Source organism: Thamnophis sirtalis, unplaced genomic scaffold (assembly GCF_051295495.1).
Source record: "Thamnophis sirtalis isolate CommonGarterSnake01/CBP01778 unplaced genomic scaffold, rThaSir2_p1.2 scaffold_8, whole genome shotgun sequence".
Taxonomy (NCBI): domain Eukaryota; kingdom Metazoa; phylum Chordata; class Lepidosauria; order Squamata; family Natricidae; genus Thamnophis; species Thamnophis sirtalis.
The window spans coordinates 57,566,277-57,592,422 of record NW_028261388.1 but is presented as its reverse complement, the minus strand read 5'-3'; the positions used below and the strand labels follow the sequence as shown (position 1 = coordinate 57,592,422).

The 26,146-nt window shown below is 37.2% G+C and overlaps 1 protein-coding gene across 3 annotated transcripts in view; it reads right to left on the bottom strand.

The window, feature by feature from the left end:
* The window catches only part of EFHC2 (EF-hand domain containing 2), a 99,274-nt gene extending 73,712 nt beyond the window's left edge, over positions 1-25,562 (bottom strand). For all 3 annotated transcript variants that reach the window (XR_015697534.1, XR_015697533.1, XM_014054286.2), the window contains exons 1-7: positions 25,213-25,562; positions 23,847-24,035; positions 20,894-21,044; positions 12,542-12,765; positions 1,707-1,958; positions 900-1,010; positions 509-647 (exon numbers count right to left, since the gene is read on the bottom strand). Coding sequence is in view for 1 of the 3 variants with exons in the window: in XM_014054286.2 (XP_013909761.2) it covers positions 509-647; positions 900-1,010; positions 1,707-1,958; positions 12,542-12,765; positions 20,894-21,044; positions 23,847-24,035; positions 25,213-25,398 (1,252 nt within the window). In the remaining 2 variants the exon portion in view is untranslated. The remainder of the gene's footprint in view (positions 1-508; positions 648-899; positions 1,011-1,706; positions 1,959-12,541; positions 12,766-20,893; positions 21,045-23,846; positions 24,036-25,212) is intronic.
* Between the last annotated feature and the right edge of the window lie 584 nt (positions 25,563-26,146).

Genomic DNA, 26,146 nt, shown 5'->3' with positions numbered 1-26,146 from the left:
AACCCAGCCACACCTATCCAGCCACACCCACTTGGCAGCTGTGAGTTGTCATAGTCTTACATGCAACTGGCCCTTTGAGGGCAACCATATGCTGATAGAGCCCACAATGAAATTGAGTTTGACATCCCTAGTCTAAGTTATTTGACTTTATTTATTTTTAATGTACTATTAAATATGATTATTCTCATATTCTCATATTCATTTTTTCAAAAGAAAAAAATCATATTTTTCTTTTATCTCATTACAAGTTTTAATTTGGTATCAACCTTTGACAATTTCTGGGGGATATAACTAGAGGTAAAAGTACATAAAATCCAAGGGGCTCAGATATGACAGAATCTTTAGCAAACAAGAATATTAATAAAAGTATTCATCTCCATTTGCTTGGGTTCAGATATATATGTTATTGTTAAAATGTGCACTACAATAATGGAAGTTCTCAATGGATTGAAAAGCCAACCTTGACAAATGCCCAATTTAAAATTAAAATATTGGTATTTTTACTTACTGACTCCATACTTTGTTTTATAATATTCTTTGGAAAATTCATCACAATCACAGAGAATTATTTTTCGTCCCCAAACATTGATTGTTGCTCCTATTCTCAGGTCACAGTCTTTATAAAATTCCTGATACACTGCTCCTGTCTAATAATTGGGGAGTGGGGAAAGGAGAAATATATACACTAAAGGTTATATCAGTTATTTTATTTTGAAAAATTTCTTGAGAAGCTTCTGTTTGAGAAATATCTTTTTGTATGAGATTATATTTTTGTATTAAATTATACATCTTCTCCCAAATCACATTTTCACCCAACCTGCTTACTCAAATAAGCGTCATAGAAAGACAATTTAAATATAGTGGAACTTTGTAAATTATAATTGTCTAAAATATCTTACCTTACGATTATCCAGAATATAACGACCTTTATTCCCAACTAGTCCTCCAAGCACATTCAAAACTGTTCGATCTGTAATTGTACCAGGCTGATATATTCCAACTGGAGCAAACTGGGGTTCAGGTAAAAGACAGACTATTAATATATGTAATTACCCGGCTAACTAAAGAGAGCAGCCAGGATTATCTAGTATGAAGAGTGCTCGATGTAGGACCATTCATTCAGCAACTGTTTGAAATTACACTGGTGCTAACTGAATGGAATTACGACCCATGCCCGAAATTACAGCTGTTGCAGTATCCTTATGATCATATGATCAGGAGATTGGTAGCTCAGCCACACTTACAACTGCTGGGGCACTGCATCTCCCTCCATCTGCCTACGTAAATCTATGCAAATATGTAAAAAGGTATGTAAATATGTGTGCTAATGCACTCTATCTGAAGCCAGCTGGTCTCCAAAACCATGGCAGAATTGCATGTGCTGCAACACCCCATCTTATCCTCAGCCCTACACTGGGCATCCAGGTGTTTTTCCCACCCTCTCTGAAGCAACTGATGCTATTTAGTTGGGATTCCATTCCATTCACCTAATGAGATCACCCAATTGTAATAATAAGTCAAGAACTACCTGCATCTGAAATTTTATAAGGTAATAAATGTCTGTTTCACATAAAAGCTACATTTTATGTCCATCTAACTACATATATAAACATTTATTTCATTAAAAAAGACAACATATGGAATAAATGTATAAATGCATTCCAACCCTGCCAATATCAAATCATATTTTTCACATACGCATTTACCTTTGGTAGTTTCTGTCTATTGAGGAATAGAGGTACAGCATCCCTGCCAGAGTTTATAGGTATCACTTCTTTTATTTCAATCGTATCATCAGCCAAAAAATAATGTAGCACCACTTCTCGAATGTCCCCAAACATTGTTTCAGTGTCATCCCAAACACCGTAAAAACGTAAAACATGTCCCTCATGTTCCAGAAACTGACGAAGTGTATCAAAGCGCTCATAGGGACGCAATGGTGTCATACTATCTATCAACTGTAGATCAGAAAAGAAAATGTTTTTTTTAATTACTATTGTTATGAACATAAAAATCTCAATGTGTTAATAATAACTTTTCAAATGTCCCATAGTACCAGTCTTCATAGCTAAAACCATAATTTTTTCAATACTTCTCCTATACATTTTTAGTATAACAAATACACATTTCAATTTTGTTATAGCAAATGAAATATATGCTATAGTAACCATCCAGGAACAATTTCAATAGTGAGCCCAAGTATCAAGGTTTCATTTTTTTTCATTTTTATGAAGAACTTTTACATCTAAAAACTGGAAATTTGTTTGTTTATTTAATTTATATTGCCGCCTATTCGCACATGGTGACTCAAAGCGGCTTACAAAATATAAAATCTCATTTAAAACAATAAAACTAATTTTAAAAAATCAAATAAATTAATATAATAAAATAAAATTATCCCCCACCCCAGCGACAACACATCACACAAGCCATTTAATGAGCTCCATCCTGCTCTGAGTTCCCCAGGCCTGCTGGCAAAACCAGGTTTCCAGCACCTTCCAGAAGAGTGTTAGAGTGGAGGTCATTCTAATCTTTGGGGGAATGATGTTCCAGAGAGAGGGAGCCACCATGAAGGCAGCTCTTCTTCTGGGTTCCACCAGGTGTATTTTCCTAGGGGATAGGATCCACTACACTCCCTGCCTCCCCACTCTGATGGGTCAGGTAGAGGTGACCAGCAAGAATCGGTTCCTCAGATAACCTGGTCCCAAGCCATGAAGGTCCCAAGCAATTAAAGGTGACAACTAGCACCTGGAATTGCATCCAGAAGTAAATCGGCAGCCAATGCAGCTCCCTCAGGAGAGGTGATACATGTGCACATTGGGGTCTACACAAAAGCATGCAGGCCACTGCATTTTGCACCAACTGGAGCTTCTGGATGCTATTCAAGGGCAGCCCCATGTAGACCATGTTGCAATAGTCAAGATGGAAAGTGACTAGGGCATGAGTGACTATGAGTAGGGATTGATGGTCTAGGAAAGGCGTAACTGGTGTACAACCCACAGTTGCGGAAAGGCCTCCTGGCCACAATCTCCACCTGCTCTTTGAGCAGGAATTGCTCAGGAGAGAGTCCAGGAGAACCCTCAGATTATGCAGAGGGTCTGTTTGGGGTAGTGCAACCCCATCCAAGACCAAAGGTGGCAATTCTCCTGAGCCAACAAACCCCAAACCCAGAGCCACTTGGTCTTGCAAGGGTTTAGTTTCAACCCGTTGCTCCCCATCCAGCTCCTAACAACATCAGGGCAAAATTACTATCTTCCAATATTTCAATACACAATCCCATTTTTTGTATGCAAAAATGTGTCCCAGGCATATTTTTATCAGATATATTTTCTTCATTTTGTAAACATTCTTTTTCATGTTCTGAAGGGGTATTATAAAGTTTCTTATCTAAGTAGGTATTGGTTCTTGTTTTCAGAATGAACCTTTTAGTATTATTTAATACTAGTAGCTTGCAACATTATGCCTATAAAATAAAAAAAATTAAAATGGTTGTGTTCCCAAAATACATCCATTAGTATTATTTCAGTATTAGTAACTTGCTACAATATGCTTATAAGGAAGGTTCAGAGAGAAAATAAATGTATTGAAAGCCACATTAAGTGAATAATTGCAGGTAACAAGACTATAAAAAAAGCAGTTTGTGAAAATAGAAACACATTTTGAATGGAAGAAAATGGTCTGAAGAAATGGCAACAATGAGGTAAAAAGACAGATAAAAATTTGAAGAGACCAAATTGTTCATTGACAAAGCTAGAAAGCCAATACAAATAACTTAGAAACAGTGTAAATCAGAGGTGGTATTCAGCTGGTTCTCTCCGGTTTGGGCGAACCGGTAGCAGTGGCTGTGGGAGGCTCTACCCACCCACCCTGACATAATGCAAGAGCACTGCGTGTGTGCAGATGCTCACATTTATGAACCGGTAGGGAAGGTAAGTGAATGCCACCGCTAGTGTAAATGATATTACCTTCAATTTGGAACCTGGATTTCATTTCAAAATCAAATTGATGAAATGTGAGTGAAGGAAGCAAGCAATAAACATCTACTGGGAACAGGATTAACATACCTGTCTGTTCAGAACACTAGCCTTAGATATTATGACATCACTGAAGAGGAAGTGGGAGGGGATGCTGGAATCAAGGAGAAAAAGGCAAAAAGGCAGATAGAAAGGCATAAAATGTTATTAGACTATTATCCTATAAGCCCCAAACAATGACTGAGCAACCATAGTATTCCAAACTTTAAAATATTAATAAAATGATCATGGAGTTTAAGGCTGGGAAGAACCTTAAGATCCTCTAGTCCCATGATGGCAACCCTATGACATTCATGCCACAGGTGGCAAATGGAGCCCTCTCTGCAGGCATGCAAATCATCATCCCAACTCATCTCCACTGCATATGTGTGCACACCTCCCTCTGCCCATCTGATTTGAGTCTCTGCCGCACATGTGTGGGGGAGGGGTTCAAATGCACATGAGGAGGGGGTGCACAAAGGGGTGTGGTGCCCCCTGCGCCTCATTTTTGGTCCCAGGAGGTTTCAGGGAGACCTGTTAGGGCCAAAATGGGGCACGGGGGAGTCGCATGTGCATTCACAGGGGCAGGGGAACACAGGGGGGTCACATGAGCATGCACAGGTGGCAGGGCACACAGGGTGGTGATGTTACATGTGCATTGCATTATGGGTGTGGGCACGCATGCTATCACATGTGCACGTGCTTTCAACACATGACGACAAAAAGGTTAGCCATCACTGCTCTAGTCCAAGCCCCTTTCCAACATAGGAATCTACTAGATTTATAAATCAACCTAAACTACATTTTGTAACCCTAACCCTATGGTTTATTACATCACTATTCACTGGGTTCACATAAGATATAAGACATTATTTAAAGCCATGGTTTAACTTAGAACGCTAATCCAAAATGAAACAAATTACATTATGACTTAGCATGTTGTGTGAATCAGATCCAGATCAACTGAACTGTAGTGAAAGAAGCAAAGTTTTCTTTTATAATGAAGCAACACAGACTTGGATAATTGAATAGTAGAAGCTAGGTGCTCTAGTAGGGCTATATTGAATTGCTTTCGACAATTCAATGTCTCTTAGTTTAATCTATTCAATTATGAAAATAAAGAAATAAAAATGGTAGCTAAACAAAAAGGTATATGTGCTCTTTTAATCATGCAAACTGATTTTAAAAATAGGGAACTAGGATGACAGTTGCATGATTAAAAAAACTGCCATGGCATTTGGTGGCAAGAAAGAGGGAGAAACTGTTAACAGCTATAGGAGTTAATGTGGATTAGGAGCTGTCAGTACATTGCTCAACTTAAATCATTCATAACACAAGCGATAAAGCAATAAAATGAATAAATGAGCAAAAAAGACTAGATCAAAAAGATTGTGAGGGGAAAATGGTAAACTCTCCTTTCAGTAATAGATGTCACATTTATCAATTAAATACACATAAATCTTACACTGTACTATTATAACAACTCCAATCAGACTCTAAATTTTCCATGGATTAATATAATCATTCTCCTGGAAAACAAATCAGTTAGTTTGCCAGATTTAGGTAGCTTAAGATATATATTGCCACTCAATTATTTTATATGGCAGCTAAAATAATAAGTACTGTATGTTAACATTAGCAATAGTAAACACATGTATTATGTAGGTTACATCACAGGTCAATTAAGAACAATTTCTATCTCAAATCTGCTACCCATTACTCCCAGTCACTAGGCTGTAGAGATTTAAGAAACAATCCTACAATCATTTACTGTGAAATAAACACCCCCCCCCCAAAAAAAAAATCAGTGATAATTTGAGTAGATGCAATAATGTAGGATTGCTCTGTAAATAGGACTGAGGGGACACACCCTCAGTTCCGGTTTGAGATTGCTTGCTGACAGGAGCTGATCGTTTCGGCTCCAGAATCTTGGACACGTTTAACTGTCAGATGAGCCATCCATCAGCCATCTGACAGCTTGTTTACCTTTTTCTTCAGGCCAGAAGATAAGGTGAGCTTTCTGCCGGGTATCGTGCCAACCTATTCTCGCAGATTGTTTCTAGGAGTGGGGGGAGGCCAGCTGATGGCAGAATTGCCTCCAGGAATTTCTGCTGCATTTGCAGCACAAAGCAACACTCAAATCCTCAGAACAAAACTTGATTTATTGATTCCCAGACGAGCGGACCCCGTACATGAGAATTTTTAATTGTTTGTATCAATTCTTAGCTTCAGTTTTTGTTTTTACAAGAATTCCTTCTGATATCTTGCTTTCTAAAGTGATACTCAAAATGGCGCCGAGCAGTTTCGTAATACTGCTCGAGTTTTGAATTTCTATGGAGTTTAAAACCTCAAAGGGAAGGGGTGATTTAATACTAAATTAATCAGTAACAGCTGCACAACTGACTAGCACAGACTTATTAATTGGTTGAAGAAGATTAAGACTTGGAATGGCTTTTAAGCAACCCCCCTACCCCCCAGCTTCAAAAGTTCATTTGTCCCTGGCACGAAACCACAGTCTTCACTTCCTCCCCCCACAGGTGAGCTACTGACTAAAGAATTTTTTCAGAAGGAGCTGGCCGAGGCATTTAAAAATTTTGCAGCTACAATGGAAATAAAACTTAAGGAGGAGATATTGGTTGCACATAAAGATCTGTCTGATAAACTTGAGACTCGGGTTCAGAAGATCAGGGATGATATGCTGGGGGTTGTTAATTTGTTAACAGAATATGTCTTGGAAATTGAAGACAGATTAGAAGATCTTAATGATGCCAAGATTAATATGGTATCGAAAATAGACGTGGTGCAACAAAAAGTTGGAAATGCTGAAAAAGAAATTATTATGCTACAGTATAGACAAATGGAGTTTGCTTTAAGAATAAGAGGTTTGCGTGAAAACAGTCAGGAGAATTTGAAACAGATTCTCTCAGAAGCCTTTGATAATCTGTTGGGAAGGCCAGGGGGAAATTATGATTGGCAAATTGATAAGGTTTATCGTGCTAACTTCTGGCTGGCGAAACAGAAGCAGCTCCCAAGGGACATTGTGATTTATTTTACTACAAGAGACATGAGGAATATGATATTGCAAGAGTCCTATAAAATTAAGCTTCAAATTGGGGTTCAGGAAGTGATTGTTCTGAAAGAGATACCACCTCAAATGCTAAGATCCAGGAAAGACTATGTTTTTTTAGTTGAAGAGCTTAAAAATCGTCAGCTACAGTTCAGATGGGAGGCACCAGTTGGACTATCATTCATCTTTGAGGGGCAAAGATACCATCTTAAATCAGTAGGGGAAGCTCGAGACCTTTACTATAATATCTTGAAGGCCGGACATCCTGCCCCACCTGGACCGAGAGAAAGAGAACAAGAAGGACAAGATAGACAGCAAACTACACAACTATCAACAAGGATGGATCATCTCTCTCCCTCAAAAGTACAAGCCACCAAGGAACAAAGCCAAAACCGTGTGATTACCAGATGAATGGATCAACAATTAAAAAAACAACAATCAACAAACTATTACCAATGATTTGTTTTCTAGGGTGAAGAAGATAAAGATATGTGCCAGAGTTTCATCAGTTCATAACCCAGTTTGGATGGAGTTGGGAGGGATGACGCAATCAAGAAGGGGTTGGGAGATTGAATGAAAATTTATTTAGACATGAGAAATATACTAATGAATGTAAAAAGTGTTAGCAGAATACTTTGTTTTAAATATGAATAAGGGTACATCTATGGACTGAATGTACAGCTGCAGAGATTAATTCGACTTTGCACTTAATAACTTTAGTTAGATTGTCGGTGGCGTAATACTGGAAGAAGGAAGACTTGCCTATAATTTAAGAAAGGGCACTGAAAGTCACAAATTTAGCCGAGATGGCTAAAATACCTGCATATCTTAAGCACCAATTAAACGAGAGATATAAATGAGACTGGGCAAAATGGATTGATTATATACAAAATAAATATGGATAAACGAGATGGGGAAAAATGGATTAATTATATTCAAAATAAATACGGGACTAAGAAATTCCAGATAGCTTATGATTAACACCAGGATTGATATAAATTGTTTAAAGTTAGTTTAGCAAGGAGGAGCTCAGCTCGATGTAAAGAAGTTATCAAAAAAAAATTACTTTTTTTCCCCCAATATATTTTAGACTGTTTTTGTTGAATTGAATTTATTTCATTTATATGCCGCCCTTTTCCCCGAAGGGGACTCAGATTTATGTTAAAGATTTATACCGTGTATGGGTTCTGGGAAGTCGGGGGAGGGAAGGTTGGGGGGGTTGGGGGGAGGATAGGAGGGAGGGAAGTTTGACGAGGGGTGTTAGATTCTAATGTAATATGTTTGCACATGAATACTGTTTTCTCTTATTTTTTCTTTAAAACTACGATATGTTAAGTATATTGTTATGGAAGTATAAATACTATCAACATAGATCGGAGTTTGCTCAGAAGCGGAAATACACCAATGAGAGGAAGAGTGGGAAACAGAAGGGAAATGGGAAGAGAGGGAGAGGAGAGGGTAAGGGGGGAACATGAGGAGGATGAGGATAAGGAGGAGTGGAATGTAGAGAGAGGAGAAGGAGAAGGGAAGGGGAAGTAGAGTAGGAAAGGATGATGGAGGGAAGATGGCTAGAGCCGAGGTGGCGCAGTGGTTAAATGCAGCACTGCAGACTACTTCAGCTGACTGCAGTTCTGCAGTTCGGCTGTTCAAATCTCACCAGCTCAGGGTTGTCTCAGCCTTCCATCCTTCTGAGGTGGGTAAAATGAGACCCGGATTGTTGTTGGGGGCAATATGCTGACTCTGTAAACCGCTTAGAGAGGGCTGAAAGCCCTATGAAGCGGTATATAAGTCTAACTGCTATTGCTATTGCTAAGATAGGAAGTAGGAGAGAGGTAGAAGAAAGAGGTGTATGGAGAGCAGAAGAGCTAATAATGGGTTTTTATTTTTGGGGGGACGTTGATGACAAGAGGAACTGATGTAATCATTAGTTATTACTATATGATACTGGCTATGTATAGTATACATGCGATTGTATGTTATGAAAATGGAAATAAAAAATATGTTTAAAAAATAAAAGGACTGAGGGTACACAAAATATTTGTGCACAAGGGCTACTTAATCTAAATGGCCAGCTGTGGCAAAATTTCCCTGCTTCTTATGAGCTTATTTTTTCTTCTGAATATATTAATATTTAATTGTGCAAAAAGTCTCCAGATTCTATGTGTCTGTGTGTATACATGTGTGCAGAATCAGATGGATTTAGAAAAAAAAAGGATGGTCAGCTGCCACTACTGAACTTTTTGTAATATCACACATTCTCAATGAGCCAATTGAAAAGAGAAGCGTAGTGCAGATAATAAAGTGAAAATATTACTAGTCAATCCGGTATGTATTTTTATCAGGTCCCTGTGCATAACCAATTATGGACATTGATTTCCGATACATCATTTGTGCCATTTATAAGATGTGTGTAAAACATCTTTGTATCTTGTTCTAGACATTTAGGGAAGCGGAGTTTCCATTCTTTGCTGAGTTAACATTGAAATATAATTAAGAGAAAACAAGCAAGCATCACAGAAGTATAAATAAGTCTGCATGAAACTGAGTAAAGACATGTGAGCATATGTGCACGCTCTCAGTAGTTATAAGTTCAGCATAGAAAAGCCTTTCAATCAGCAATTACTGATCCTGTCCCAGACAAAAGAACTACTACACAAAACTATGTTTCAGTGCCCTAACAGCTGCTTTTTTATTTTCTCTATTATAGTATAATTAGGAATAATCCATAATTCTTGATTTAAGAAATCTTAGATTAAATCCACTGTCCCTATTCTTAACAATGGCTTTCAGAAATTAATTCATAATCTCTTGGCACTTACTATGATGACCGCAGAACTCTATATGTTCAGCCACCCCTGTTATATGGCTCTTTATCTACAATTCTGTAACATAAAGGAGTATCTATGGAGATTCTCAGTCATCCAGGTCATGGTTGTCCCAAAGGTGCTTTTTCCAAGAGGCAACTGGACTTTGTTTTTCTTTGAAAGCGTTTGGCTTCTTCAGCTCCCATAACCCACCCAGTCAGAGCTGAAGAAGTTTCTGGGATGAGAAGACAAACATCTTCAAAAGAAAAAAGTCCAATTGCTTCTTGAAAAAACATCTTGGGACAACAAAAAGGAGTCTACTCTTTTCCATCAGTTTTATTCCATTGTCTTTTGTTGTATAGTAAATTAATTATTATGCAACATAGGAAAGGACAAATGATAACAGAAACTAGTATTAAATTAATTTGACAGTTACCATAGTGCAGTTACATTTAAGCTAGGAGAATCCCAATTTAAAATCTATGTAAAAGGTTGCAGTGCTATTACATTGATTCAAACATGTATTACAAGATAAACTGTGAACATTCTGCACATTCATTCTAGTAATGTAAAGTACAGCTAGGTTTGTAATAAATGGCATTGAGGGTTTTCAGTAGGTTAGGGTAGGTCAACTAATGTCTGTTCAGTTGATTTATTTCATGAAATCTCTCCTTAGGGTAGCTATTATTTTATGTTTATTATTAAGTTCTAGGCTTTAAAGCCAAGCAGCTTTGAATATATTACATATTTTACAATCCCTTCCAGAACAATAAAACAACTGCCAAAATGTTTTAAAGTATCAGCAAGATTAGAATTTAAATGAAATTGTCTCAAAGGGGGATACATACAAGAACACATTTGGGCAGATTCATATAATGGGAATTCTGTTGCACTGTGTTATATTTAGTAATAAAGTAATAAAAAGTAATTGTAAACATTCAGCAAATTCCTCTTACAATTTTTGTATCAACTTCCCTGAATTAACAGCTACACAGTTTTAGGCAATAGGTCTTACTTAGAGAGAAACCTTCAGCTCTTACTTCTTTTTAATCTAATTCATCTCCAGTGCCTATTTTCCTTCTGCTTCCTTTAATATAAACGCCACATTTTCTCCTATAATAAATCTCACAAGGTATGTGTCCAAGTTGTTTTCCTCAACCTAGTGTTGAAATCGCCCAAAATGATGAATTTGTCATTGTCAAAGCTTATTCAAATAATTTGATTCAGGTCTTCATAGAAAGCCTTCTTATCTTCAAATGTGCTGGTGAGAATTGGAAAATGGGTGCTGACAATTATTATATACCAGGATATGCTGAGAGGAAAGCAGAACTTCATGAGGCATTCATTTATTCCAGTGGGTAGAGTTCTTCAGCAGAGCAGTTTTGACTGCAAAATCTATTATGTGAGTCCTGTTGTCAGTCTATTTTCCTTTTCCAAAAAAACCTCACTTGCAACTTCCTGTAATGAACCCTCATAAGCCAGCCTGGTCTCACTAATTACAGTAATGTCAATGCTATAATAGCAAAGTTGGGCTGCCATGAGCACTGTTTCTCTTTGAGCTATGGCACCTTGTCTCTATTCAGCAATGTATGTTCCAGGCTCCAAAAATGAGTTTTCTTTGATTCCCTCACCCTTGATTCTTGACTGTTAAGGGGATGATCTGCTAGCTACGATAAACTAGTCAGATGTTGTTGAGGGGCAGGCAATGTTTAGATACCTTTTATATCCCCCCCTCTTATATGAAGGTGAACACTGCTATCTTAAAAGGTCTGCCCAGTTGCCCTTGATGTTGCCAGACATTTCTGCTGCCCCGGATACACAAATGAACAACCAAGTCACATATTGAAATATGAAATACAAAATGGACAGTATCTATATCTTGAAACAGAGTCAGCTGCCAGACAACAAACAAGTTGCAAGCCACATACTGTAGCTGATTGATGTTAGTTGAAAATTCTCAAAGAAAATGTAGACTACAAAGATTCAATCAGTGCCTTTTATCAGAGAAATAAAATAATTACTGCTGCAATTGAAGAGAGGCTTGCTATTATGCTTACTATGTTCCATGCTGATGTGTGTTGAAAAATGGACCTTTCAATCAAATTAAGTTAAAGAAACATTTATAGTACATTATAAGTTTCTTTTAAACAGGTTCCACTGTATATAATCATTCTTACTCCTAAGATTGCAGAATTTTAAAAAATATTAAAGGAACTTTATTATCTGCAGTACTTTTGAGCACTAACTTTCTTGGTCTACTATTCAAAATTTTATTTGCAAATGAGAGAAGGCAAGAGATTTTTACATGCTATCTAACACATTCTGGATATTGTTTGAATACTAAGCACAACACATGAAGATACTACCAATTTAATCTGGTTTACTCATTGATAGAAGCACCAAATTTTATAGCACTATTTATAGTGATGGTAAACACAATTTTAAGCTATACGTCTGGTCATGTTCTGAGGGAATATGTAATAAGAAATATATGCAAACCAATACAAGAAATGTAATTAAATATGGATTATTAATGTAAGACCTCTTCTTAAGAAGGATTCCTTTCCCAACATGAAATTTTCCTTGTTTGTTATGTACAAGCTGTTCTTAATTTTACCATACAAACTATAGTTTTGTCAACCATTCTTTCATCTAACCTTCTGGCGTCCTTTCGTATAGGGATCATCAGGATGTTCCAATGGGGGATTTACTTTGACTCCCATCTTTCTCAAGAAATTTTTTGTGAACTGATCACAGTCTATAATTTTGTATCTTTGGCCATAAAATATGACATCAGTGTCAAGGTTGAAATAATCAACAGTATAAAACTGATCTTCATTAGGAGGCGGGAGTGGAATCCGATGGCGCCTAAGAAGTGTTCCTGTTTTGAAGAAAAACACAATTAATATAACTTACTCCCAACTGAAATTGTGTATTAACATTATTCACATGAAATCTCAAAATAGTTACATGGTAACAGAAATGTTGCCTGAAATATTAAATAGGGTGAATTTAACATCAATTTAAACAGCGCCCTTTGGACTGTGCCACTTGAAACTTGTATCTGAGCTACAAGAGAATCCAGAAATGCGATGCTACAAGAGTTTTATAATACCAGGCTGCAAATTGATGGACAGGACTTGATTGTTTTCAAGGAAATACCACCTCAAATGTTAAGAGCCAGGAGAGACTATGCTTTTCTAGTTAAAGAACTCAGAAATCGTCAGATACAGTATAGATGGGACGTGCCATTTGGTATTATAATTACATTCGGTGAGCAAAAATATCGTCTTAACTCTGTATGGGAAGCCCGAGATTTTTACCATAAGATCTTAAAGGCGGAACATCTTGAATCACCTGGACTTGGAGAAAGACAAAGAGAAGGACAAGAGAAACAACGTAATACACAACTACAAAACAGGAAGTATCGTTTTCCCCTTTTGGAAGAGCAGGAGACCAGAGAACAAGGACCCAGTCGTGCTCCCAGACGAATGGGAAAATAAGGTGGATTGCAGCAACATCTATGATCATCAACTATTGATTAAGGAGACATGTATGAACTCATTACAAAAGAGAAAGTAAATATTTTACTATATCAAACAGCTTAAAAACGATATAATTCCTCTGTAAGAAAATTATATTTAATTAACTGATCCAAAATATTGGCTTAATTTTGAACTTGGTTAACATTCTGTGACTTTTGTTTTGCATAAAATGATATAGTTGTATACCGAGGAAGAGACATTAAGGTGGAACGAACTGATGTTGATTTCTTTTTTGGAAGGTATATTGTATGAGATCTAAAAAGACTTAATGGATAATTTTGAAAAAAAAAAATTTATATAAATTACTGATGACTTATTTTCCAGAGTGGAGGGCGGAGATCGAGGTGGTTCTCTTGTATTGCGGCCCAATTTGGATGGAGTTGGGAGGTGTGGTGTAGACGGGAGGGTAGTGGAGGTTGAATGAGAGCTTACTTTGAGATGGAACTGTAAAAATTGCTATCTGAATATACTGCTTGGAAGGATACATCCAGGGAGTTTGCAGGAAGGCGGAGCATATATGAGAGGAGTACGGATGAATATAAAATATATGTATGTGTATGTATATGGGCGTGTATATATATATGTGTGTATATGGATGTATATGGATACAGATAGAGGCAGGGACGAGAAGAGCTGGAAGAGGAAACCGAGAGAAGACCTTAAGATGTGTTTAAATTGTGTCAGAAAGGAAGGAAGCATAAAAGGGACAAATTAAGGGTTTGGAAATAGATAGATATTTAGATAAAGGGATAAGGCCCCTAGCTAGAGAAGAATTCTACTTGGTTAACTTACTTGGTTTTAATATATGCTGAAATCCTGCAGGTAATTAATTAATTAAGATTAGGAATGATGTAAACCGCTTAAGTTTTTTTTCTTTCTTTTTTTTTAATGATAAGAAGCTGAGCTCAATGTAGAGAGTTTATTGATTTTCTTTCTTCTTTTTTTAGTACTTTTTTCTTCTATTCTTTTCCTTTTTCTTTTCACTTTTCACTTACTTGGTTTTAATATACTCGAGACTGTTTGATAAAAAGCTATACCGGGTACGGGATTTGGGAAGTCGGGAGGGGGGAAGGGAGGGGGGATTATAGGGGGGAGGGGGGAGGGGGGTAATATAGTTTATGTTAATCTTTAGAACAACAAGAATGCACTTGTATACTGTTGCCTTTTTCTTTTCCTTTTTCTAATTTTAGTATAAAATAAGAAGCCGAATACATCGATGGATAGTAGAAATACACCGAAGTGAGGAGTAGAGGGAAAGAAGAGAGAGGGGTAGAGAGGGAGTGAGAGGGGAATGGAAAGAGGGTGAGATGGAAGGGAGGGGGAGAAAGGAACGTTAGAGGGGGAGGGGAAGTAGATGAGGGGAATGTTGAAGGGGAGAAAAGAAAGTTGGAGGGGGGAGAAAGAAAGGGTGTATGGAGGGTTGAAGCGCTATGTTGGTTTTGTATTTCGGAATATAAGAAGAGTTGTGTTTATTGCTTAATGTTATATGGCCTTAATCATGCACAGTATATATGTGATTGTATAAAATGAAAATGAAAATGAAATAAAACTTTTAAGAATAAGAAACTTGTATCTGAGAATTTCTCTCACAATATCATTGATAAAAACAGTAAATCAGGATTTTATTCCTTGATATATTATTTCTATATGCATTCAGAATTCTGAATGCAACTTACAGAATTTTGTGCCTCTAATTCCAGCAGCTTACTAGGTAAATATGTAACATTTCAAACAATTGCCAGTATTTTAGCATTCCTTGTTTGAGATTACCCTCTACTTATAACAGTTTGTTTAGTGACTGACTCATATTGATGAGTTGAAGCATCCCGGGGTCATGTGATCACTTTTGTGACCTTTTGATAAGCAAAGTCAATGGGAAAGCCAGATTCACATAATAACTGTTACTAACTTAACAACTGCATTGATTCACTGGGGCAAGAAAGATTGTAAAATGGGGCAAAACGCATTTAACAAATGTCTCGCTTAGTAACATAAATTTTGGGCTCAATTGTGGTTATAAGTTGTACTGTGTTGCTCTAATATGTTTTTGTTTGGTTTCTAATTAAATTGTATGGTTTTAACTGTTTTTCTAATGCAATCGGAGCCCCCTTGAATCCCTATATCAGAAAGCGATACTATAATTCCTATCTGCCTAAATAACAGCAAGTCCTTATCCCATCCCTTAAATTGTCCAAAGAATCATTTAGAGAATTGGTATTGTGATTAATATCTGTGAGAGTAGGGGAAGAAATAGAGAACACTTATATTAAAATAAATGTCCAATAGCATAGTACTACTTATTATGACTATCTTTAAAGCACAAGACTATGACATTCATATAAAATGGCTACCGAAAGTTTGAAACGTCTTAAGGGAAAGGATCAAAATTCCTGGAAAAGATTCAATATATAATAAAATAAGTAATGGAAGCATACTTTAAAAAAAAACATCATGTATGTAAGAACCTCTTAGCTCTCTCCCCTGAAGCCTAATTGTATATATGAAAGGAGTTCATATATGTGTTGCATACTCTATAAAAATATTATTCAAGATCCTGTCCTGAGCAAGAATGATCCCTATCTCTACTGAAATAATAGTTATACTCCAAAACTTCATTTCTTCACTTTTGAATGTCATTCTAACATTCATGGAATATAGCCAATACCCATACTCTTTTAACTCCATGAAATGCAGTCAGAGTAGATAAGTATGCATAAAAGTTATATTATTATGGAAAATTAATAATACATATATTTTATAGAAAACAGTTATAATAAAACTGAGTTTTTAAGTTAAAAATAGAAACATATACTATTCTTCAATATTTCAGGAGTGATTTGTTTTTAATTCCTGGTGAAATAATAATTAACTGGAGATGGAATTTTATTTATAATTCACACATTATTTAATATATACCTTCCTATAGCTCATAGAGAAACATGTTACTGGGAAAAAATAAGTAAAAGGATACTTCTGAGCATTTTTTTAAATCAAATATATTTTAATGGTTATATAACATGGAAGAAAATGGAAATTACCCTGTTTTTTTCCTGGCTTCAAAGGAGAACAGATTTCCACACTCAATTGTTACTAATGCCTCACTGCAACACTGAGTATCATTAGTTTGAGTTAAGCAATTCTTCAAAAAGGAACATATGACAATGCAATATAGGTAGTCTTTGACTTACAATATTTCATTTAGTGACCATTCAAAGCACTGGTGGGTTCCCGATCCCATTGCAACCGGCAGCATACACATGCGTACTTACCACCCACAACGCTCCAGCTGGTTGGTGAAGCATCGCACAAGCATTATATGCTCCGTGTGCGTATGTTCCGTGCTCTTAAGCCCCGATTGGCTCAAATACAGGTAAGGCGAGCCAGGCAAGCGGGTGGGCCCTCCGGAGCACCCTACCAGAACAGTACTTGGTGCTCCCAGCAGGCACCGGTATGCCTGTATTGGTCATATCCCACCACTGATTCAAAGTTATCACAACATTGAAAAAAGTGACTTTAGACTGTTTTCATACTTATGACTCTTGCAGCATCCTCACAGTCATGTGATTAAATTCAAACACTTGGCAACTGACTCATATTTAAGAGAGTTGCAGTGTTCCTGGATCATGTGATGACTTTTTGGACCTTCTGATAAGCAAAGTCAATGGGATAGCTAGATTCACTTAACAACCAGGGGTGGTATTCACTTACTTTCCCTAATGGTTCGCAAATGCGAGTGTGCGCATGTCAGAGGGCAGTCGGCTTTTGCTCCTGGCAAAAGTGATGCTCGCTTTAGGCAATACCCATCACATGGAATGGCATTTTTCAGGCAGTTAGCCACTTTTTTGGCCTCTGCCCAAATCGGGGAGGAAAGCATTTTCGGGTGGCAGCGGTGTGATCTCCTCCCCAAGTCCAAAAATGGGGTGTAAAGTTGGCGCTGCCACCTGAAAATGTGTTCCTCCCCAGTGCCCCATTGCACATCGCAGAGCCGCGCACCCTCTTCCTTCTCCGCAGACTCACCTATTTCCTCATGGGCCAGGAGCAAAAGTTGACTGCCCTCCGCCTAGGTCATCTAGAGAAGGGGCAGGCAAAGCTGCTAGCCACCTTGCCTTACACCTCGTGTGCAGCGCCCGCTTCACCAACCGAGTCCCGACCTCCATGCTTCCCCGGGACGCTTGTGTGTGGGACCAGCGGGTGGGCGGACCTACCTTCGGACTATAAGACACTTCCAGATTTTCACCTTCTTTTTTTTGGGGGGGGGGGAAGATGCATCTTATACTCCAAAAAATATGGTAGTTTGCCATTATCTTTTCCCTAGGACTGAGGGACAGTGATTGACCCTAAGTCACCATATCATTTTGGACCTAAAGAACCAGGATCCACAGTGTCTCAGTTTCTAGCACATTGTTTTTAGCAAAACCATAAAAATTAATTGAGATTCGATTAGGGTTAGAGTTAGGGTTTGGAAAGAAAACACAAAATATGGGAGGAATACTGCAAATAGAAATGCTGGATATAACCTCAACCAAATGACCAACAGATTTTCCTGATGCTTCATTAGTTTTTTTTTAATCTATCTATCGTAAAAGGTGGTGTTACAGCTGTATTAAAACTCAGAAATATTACTATAAATATTATACTAAAAACTAAAAGCAAATAAACAAAAATTGTTTTCTTCATTATAACTGAATGAAAAAAGGATTTCCTTTCTGAAGAAAACATGTAACTTTCCCATTTACTGTTCATAAACATAAATCAGTTAGTATTAGATTTAGCATAATGTAATTTTTTTACTGATAATGTGTCATCAACTTTAAACTGTTGACTCTCAAAGATAAAGGAAATTTAAACTATCTTTTCAATTTCAGATTCAAAACACAATTATAATTCGTATGAAATATCGTTTCTAAAATTCACACATAAATCTAATCACAGGACCATCACAAAATTATTTTGGGAAACTATATACTGTATTTTGCAATAAATTCCACTAAATTTTATATTGTGTCTGAAGCTCAACATAATTAAGTGGTTCTTGACTCTCAGAAAATGTATTAGGCAATTAATTAAAAAATAGAAGAATATGGAGAAGTGGCAAGATTGAAAATAAATAAAGAGAAAACTAAGATTTTAGTGAAAAAATGGACAGATGAACAGAAAAAAGAATGAAGAGAATAGATATTCAGATTACTAAGCAAATATACAAAAAGGGGGAGCTCAAAACTAAACAAGAATTGAGTGATCAAGGTGGCATGGCACTCAAAAATCTGGATTCCTTTCAGTCTGGTTTCAGGCCTGGGTACAGCACGGAAACCACTTTGGTCGCACTGATCGATGATCTCTGGCGGGCTAGGGATAGAGGGCATTCCTCTATCCTGGTGCTTCTTGACCTCTCAGCGGCTTTCGATACCATCAACCATGGTATCCTTCTGTGACGTCTGGAGGAGGTGGGAGTGAGAGGCACCATTTTACGGTGGTTCTACTCTTACCTCTCTGACAGGTCACAGTCGGTGTTGGTTGGGGGGCAGAGGTCGACCCCTAGGCCCCTCAAATGTGGGGTGCCGCAGGTTCGGTCTTGTCCCCCCTCCTATTTAACATCTACATGAAACCACTGGGTGAGATCATACGATAGCACGGGATAAAGTACCATCAATATGCAGATGATACACAACTGTATCTATCTGCCCCGTGCCAGCTCAGTGTAGCGGCGGACGTGATGTGTCGATGCCTGGAAGCTGTCAGGATCTGAACAAATTGGTCCTCAATCCCAATAAGACTGAGTGGCTTTGGATGTTGCCCCCGAAGGACAGCCCAGACAGTCCGTCCTTGATCCTGGGGGGCGAAAACTTACAACTCTCAGAGAGCGCCCGCAACTTTGGGGTCCTCCTGGATTCGCAGCTGACACTGGAACATCATCTGTTGGCTGTGACCAGGGGGGCCCTTGCCCAGGTTCGCCTGGTGCACCAATTGCGGCCCTATTTGGACCGGGGGGCACTTCAAATGGTCACTCACGCCCTTGTCATCTCAAGGGTGGATTATTGCAATGCGCTCTACATGGGGCTACCCTTGAAAAGCATTCGGAGACTACAGTTAGTCCAGAATGCAGCCGCGCAAGCGATATTGGGTGTACCGAGGTACATCCATGTTACACCTGTCCTCCACAAGCTGCAGTGGCTACCAACTGGTCTCCAGTTGGTTATTACCTTTAAAGCCCTACATGGCTTAGGACCAGCGTACCTGCGAGACCACCTACTGCCACATACCTCCCAATGGCCGATAAGATCCCACAGATTGGGCCTCCTTCGGATGCCGTCAGCCAGACAGTGTCGGCTGGTGGGCCCCCGGAGGAGAGCCTTCTCTGTGGCTGCTCCGACCCTTTGGAATCAACTACCCCCAGAGGTCCGGACCTTACGCACTCTCATGGCCTTCAGGAAAGCTGTTAAAATCTGGCTGTTCTGGCAGGCCTGGGGCTGTTGACCTTATTGTTAAGGTCCAGCCCCGATTAGAACGAATGCGTGTTGTGAATTTTAAACTATTCTTTTATTTTTCTTTTATTTTTTCTTCCTTCTTTGTAAGCCACCCGGCGGCCTATAAATTTAATAAATTTAATAAATAAATAAATATGAAAAAGATGTTAAATTATATGTTAAATTAATTCTATAAAGAATTAACAGAATTAGATAAAATATTAACAGGGACAGAAGAAAGATTGATAAAGAAAACGTATAGCTACTTACTGGACATCAAACTGGAAGATGAACAAGTGAAGAAGACAATGATAGCATGTGCAAAAAACTTTGACTACACAATAGAACTAGATAAATGGCAAAAATTGTGGGACAGGAACTATAAATTAACAATGTCAACTGCATATAAAGCAAATTTGTATAAGATGTTTTATAGATAGCACTTTGCGTCAGCGAGGTTGGCAAAAATGTTTAAAGATAAGTCAGCTAAGTGTTGGAAGTGCCACCAGATACCTGCATCTTATTATCATACCTGGTGGACATGCGTAGAAGCAAAAAAATACTGGACAAAAATGCATATGTGGCTGGAAAAGATGATTTAACAGCACATTGATTTAACACAGGAAATATTTTTGTTGGGAATTTTACCTGAAGCCTATAGTAAGGGGAATGCATATCTAATTATTCATGTATTAACTGTAGCTAAAATTGTATTTGCACCAAACTGGAAAAGTGAAGAGATACCTACTGATGAGAATATCATTAGGAAAATATTAGAATGTGCAGAGATGAATAGATTAACACTTACAATTAAGGAGAAAGAACAAACTGAATATTACATGACATGGGAATTGTTTTATTGATGTTTGGAGAATAAAACAGAAATTAGAAATAGGGAAATAAAAGATGATTAGCAAAATATAGATAATATGTTAAGAGAGAGATCTCTTCCAATTCTATTATTCTGTTAAAACATTTGTAGTAAAAAGATATAAAATACCTTGTGGAATTCCACTATTCTTCACTTGGGGTTCAACAACCTGAATTGTGTCATCTTCAAGATAGAAATATATTTTACAATGTCTTATTCTATACAGCTCTTGATTTTTGTCAGGAACTTCTTCATCAAAATAAGCACTAAAAGACAATACCTACATAAAAGCAAAGAAAATCAATTCTATTACTACTACTACTACTAACAACACACACACACACAGTATATTTATATATATATATATACAGTATGCAAACACATACACATATACACACAGTGGAAAAGTTGGATTCTAACAAAGGACTATGCTATTTTGTATTTATTATGGAGATATTTTAATAAGGTGTATTGATCTTTTATAGAATCATAACACTGGAATTGATTTTATTATACAATTGATTAGTTATCCAGATCCTTTCATTTAGTTATGACGCAAATAAACAAAGCTCAACAATCTAAGAATGATTATTACATCAGTATTACATCTTCCTATTTCTGAAGGAAGGGAGGAAGGGAGGAAAGGAAGAAGTGAAATCAACAGAAATTCTCAGAAGTAAACAACTTTTTTAATTGTCAGGGACACAACAACAGAAATTATAAAAAATTTAAAGGAATTCTATTGAATGTCACTCTGTCTGATTGTCCTGATATTGTAAACACATGGCTATCCAGATTTTCTGGTTTTGTAATATTCATTGGAAAATAAATGATTTAAAACTGTCTTAATATGATGGCATATATTTTTGTAGTGGATGCAATCAGGATGGCATATTGCAGAAAGAAGAGATCCTTTAGCATGCTTTACTGAAAGAATACCAAAGCATGTTCTGTTATCAAGATAAGAGGGACAGCAGCTATGTAGGCCAGAAAAAGATTATGAAAGATAGAGTCCTGTCTGAATTTACCCTTAATGATAGATTTAATCTCCTAATTACACAGACTATGCATAGTTAATTAAACACTCTGCAGCTAGCACTACCAATATCAAATGGAAATAATCACAAGCCTCATTAAGAAAAATGTTCATGTTAACAAGGAAAAAACATTGCAAATGATACTTTCAGGTAATTCAAATCTGAATTTTTGAAATGTCCTTTTTTTTCTTGTAAGTATGAAGCTTTGGAAACAATTCAACACCATCTGCTTGGTGTTTGGAATGTACTATATGTGCTGATGTTTATTCTCTCTTTTTCAATCAAATGAATAGAAATTCTACATCAAGGAGAGAAAAAAACATGGTGGGAGACAGTGAGAATGGCGATTAGCCAAATCCCGGAGGCACTCCAGGAAACTGCAATATGTTTGGCTTGCTTGGACAATACAGTTTAATGAACATGTTTTATAAGAAACATTTTCAAGCATGAATTGTCCAATTTGTGACTTAACTATATCCTAATCCATAGTCCAGTTAAGTAATTTTATTTAGATTTATATGAATTCTGTCCCACAGGGTTTTTTTTCAGACTGAGAAATTATTTCCCTTCAAAGCACTTGGCTGAACTAGTTTGTAAATCATGCTGCAAACATTACATTTGTGTGGCAAGCATTACACAAACAGAAAATTTAAGACCATCATTTTAGGTATTATTACTATGCATGAAATGCAAACCTTTCTCTAATCATTGTAATCCTTGGATTTGTATACTTTGAAAATATAAAATTAGGAGTAAAAAGAATAGTCTGTGAGCATTTCACATGATACACTTAAATGCTGGATTACAAATGGAATACTTCTGTCTATATAAAAAACACAAAGACCTACAGGATCTGGCTAAAGGCATTCTGTGTAACACATGGTCAACCAAACACATTTTGGAAAGAAGCATGGACAGGAGGTGATAGCCCTTTTCCATTGTTTTCTAGTAGTCTGTAATTAGAGTGTGTGATTGCAGCAAGATCTGAAAAGCAAGACAATAAATTGGATTAAACTGTGTTTGGCAATCCTGGATCAGAGGGCTTGCTAATCACAGGAAGCCTAACAGTCTGTTTCCAAACATCCAAGTTAGAGTGTGAAGGTACAGAAATATGATTTGTAATAGACCATTATCTAAGTAGCCTCACAATAATCTTGCAAATTAAATCAATATTACCTTAATTTTCTAGATGAGGAATTAGAGGCTGAGAGGCAGTCGGTTTCTAAGGTACTAAACACATTCATGGTATTGTAAGATTTTTCTAAATTTATAATTTAGATTACTTTCTGTCAGAACTTTATAGTCAAAATCCCAAGCTAGATGTATCCTTAATATTTATTGCACAAGAGGAGCTACAACTAATATTTATAAAATTCATAAAAACTATAAAACAGCAAATGTAGGCCAAGTGTGCTTTTGCACATAGCGTATCCAGGATAACAAAACTCTGATTTGCTTACAAATTCAGTAGAATAAATCAATAGTAGAGATGAAACAAGTAAGAAGAAAGAATTTCTGGTCAATTGGACCGGGCATTTTTTTTCATCTGAATAAATCTGTTAAATTTCATCTAACAGTTTGCAACGTTGGAGTGTACAGTTCTCTAACAATATGACTTGTGAACAACACACACTCACATAGACTAGAAGTTATTTATACATAATTCAAAACTGTTGAAGAGCTCTAGAAGATTTGACTTCTAACTGTTCCTGCAGGCACTTCTACATGTTGTCCAACCTCCAAAATGTTTTGTGTATAGTCCAATAGCACAGAATTTGTCTGGCAGTCTGGCTAGATTTCAATAACTCAATAGCAAAGACTTCGACCAATTCTGGACTATTCTCTTCCTCATTAGAAATTCCTCCACTTCATACGATCTGATGTGCAATGGTCAGTCTCTGACTCTCCCAAAAGGCTTTTTATGAGGTACAATAAACTTTTTTTCTTTCATTTTTTCAGTTAACTTATTTTAGGATCCAATTAATTACGGAAAATGAAACACACACAAAAAACAGCAAATCAGTGTGAAAAAACAAATTATTCACCTGTTTATCAAATGCTACCCATGAAGGTGCATCACTTCCAACACCTCTAGGAAATACACTATACTTTGGTTTTAGTTTTTGTCCAAGCAAAGGTTCTCCTCCTATTCCAGGTTTGTCTTCTCCCACCAACATAGAAACCTTATTGCAGTAACTCCAATGTTGAGACTTATGGAACTTTTCTTTTCCTAGCTGCAATCAAAATGAAATAAATAGAAGACAATTATTTAAAAACAAATTAAGGAAAATAATGTTTTAAATATACAAAATAATTTATATAATAATTGTTCAAATGCATAAAACTCTGAAGGAACCTGAGTAGCAATCAATTCTATTATCTGTGCTGAAATATTGTATTTCAATCACATTTAAAGATAAAGGTGGGGCAAGACTGCATAATATTAAGAGCCCATCTTAATATTGTGCCTTAGTTTTACAAGAACCAATGCTAAAACTTATCATGTAACAAAACACAGACCTGACTTTGCAGATTTAAAGTGCTATTTCTGTTAATAACAATGGGAATGGATATTCTCTGTGAAAACATACATATACATTTTAATCTCTCTCTCTCTCTCTCTCTCTCTCTCTCTCTCACACACACACAAACACAACTACTAAAATATGGAGGGCTGATGATGCAAGAGGCAAAATCTATCAAGGTACACTTCTGAAACATTTCATTGTACTATGACTCTAAAAAAACAGAGGAAAAAGTGGACAGCTACACAGCTAAATTCAAATATTAAATAAGGATAGGACTACTAGAGTATGTGGCTTTTTAAAGTGTAAGATATTTTTATATCTGCATAGATGAGTAGCAGCCAAGAAATGATGTTGGCTAAATCTCTAACCCGCACTGCCAATGAGTTGTAAAATCCTTCTCTATATAAGACTTAGTCATGTCTTTGTATCAGAAAGCATTACACACTAAGAAAGGCAGGGTGTATATATAAATTATTCTGCCAATTTTAGCAATGAAAGAAGAGTGAAAATAAAACTGATTCATCCACCTTCTCTGTCGCCTGGGTGCAGAGCTCCTGTTACGTCACCCATATTTCTACCAAGGATTCTCAATAATCAGGTTTAGCCTTTTTTTACCCAGATAGTGCAGGTCCAGGAAGCAAGCAGGGATTATACCACACTGACGAATCCTATAAATAATCTGAGACCTGATCAAAGACAGAGTTTGAGTCTGCCTTCTGAAGGGAAGAGATTCTTTCTCTGGTTGGACGGCAGTTATTGGGCATTTAGAATTAGTTTGACGCACGAAATTTACACACGTGCATAGGTATCCCCGCAAAACATTCTGTAAACCTAAACTTAGAGAGCTCCCGGTGGCCCCTGGATCTTACTCAACAATACTTACATTCCTGTTGAAAGAGTTCCCGGGCAGGAGCGGTAGCGCCATAGTTGTACGGGTCCTGCCAGCCGCGCCCCCCGCCGCCTCAGGGCTGGTGTTGCTGCCCGAACCTGGCTGATCGCCCTCCGCGCTACCAAGGCCGAAGGAAGCGCAGCCGCGCTGTTTGGAGTCCAGTTGCCTGGAGACCCCCATTTGACGTCACATAGGGTGGCGGGGAATGGTGCGTTCGCTTCACCCCTGCTCTATGCTGCCCCCTGCAGACACAAGACTCTGCTGCAAAACCTGCGTGGGCTGTTGGATCGCGCTTTGCTGTTGAGGTATGCGAAGTTCCATCTACGGGACTGCTAGGAAAGGTCTTTCGTGCGTCCCCAAGGGATTGTTGCCCTCCTAGGTCACAGATTAATTAAATGGACATTTTTATTGACATAGGCCAATTCTTGAAAATGGACATAACCAACAGGTAACACTTTTATTATATTATACTTACGCTTACAGTTACTTTATGTGGTACCTGTAATATATTACAATATATTAGGTGGTATATGAAATACAGCTGACTTCATTTCGAAAATTCGGATCCCTTCAATTTTTATTTTAGAAGGCATCTACCACGTTGGGAAAGTTTGTTTTCTGTCCACTCAATGGATGGCGAAATAATGCCTCATCAATCAGTCCTGTAGAGAATGATCATTGTTCTTTTATGTATATTTAACTAAAATCTGTTATACACATTTAGGAGTATAAGTCTTTTTGAAATTAGTAGGATAATATCAACTAAACATCCTAGGATGCTTTGTTAAGCTGTAATATATCATTCACTAATTTCACAGTTATATATATTGTCTATACTCACCTGTAGCCTGAGAAGTGCAGGTAATCTGTTTCACTTTCACATTTGATGAAGTAAATAATAATCCCCAATTTGTTCCTTATCTAGTAT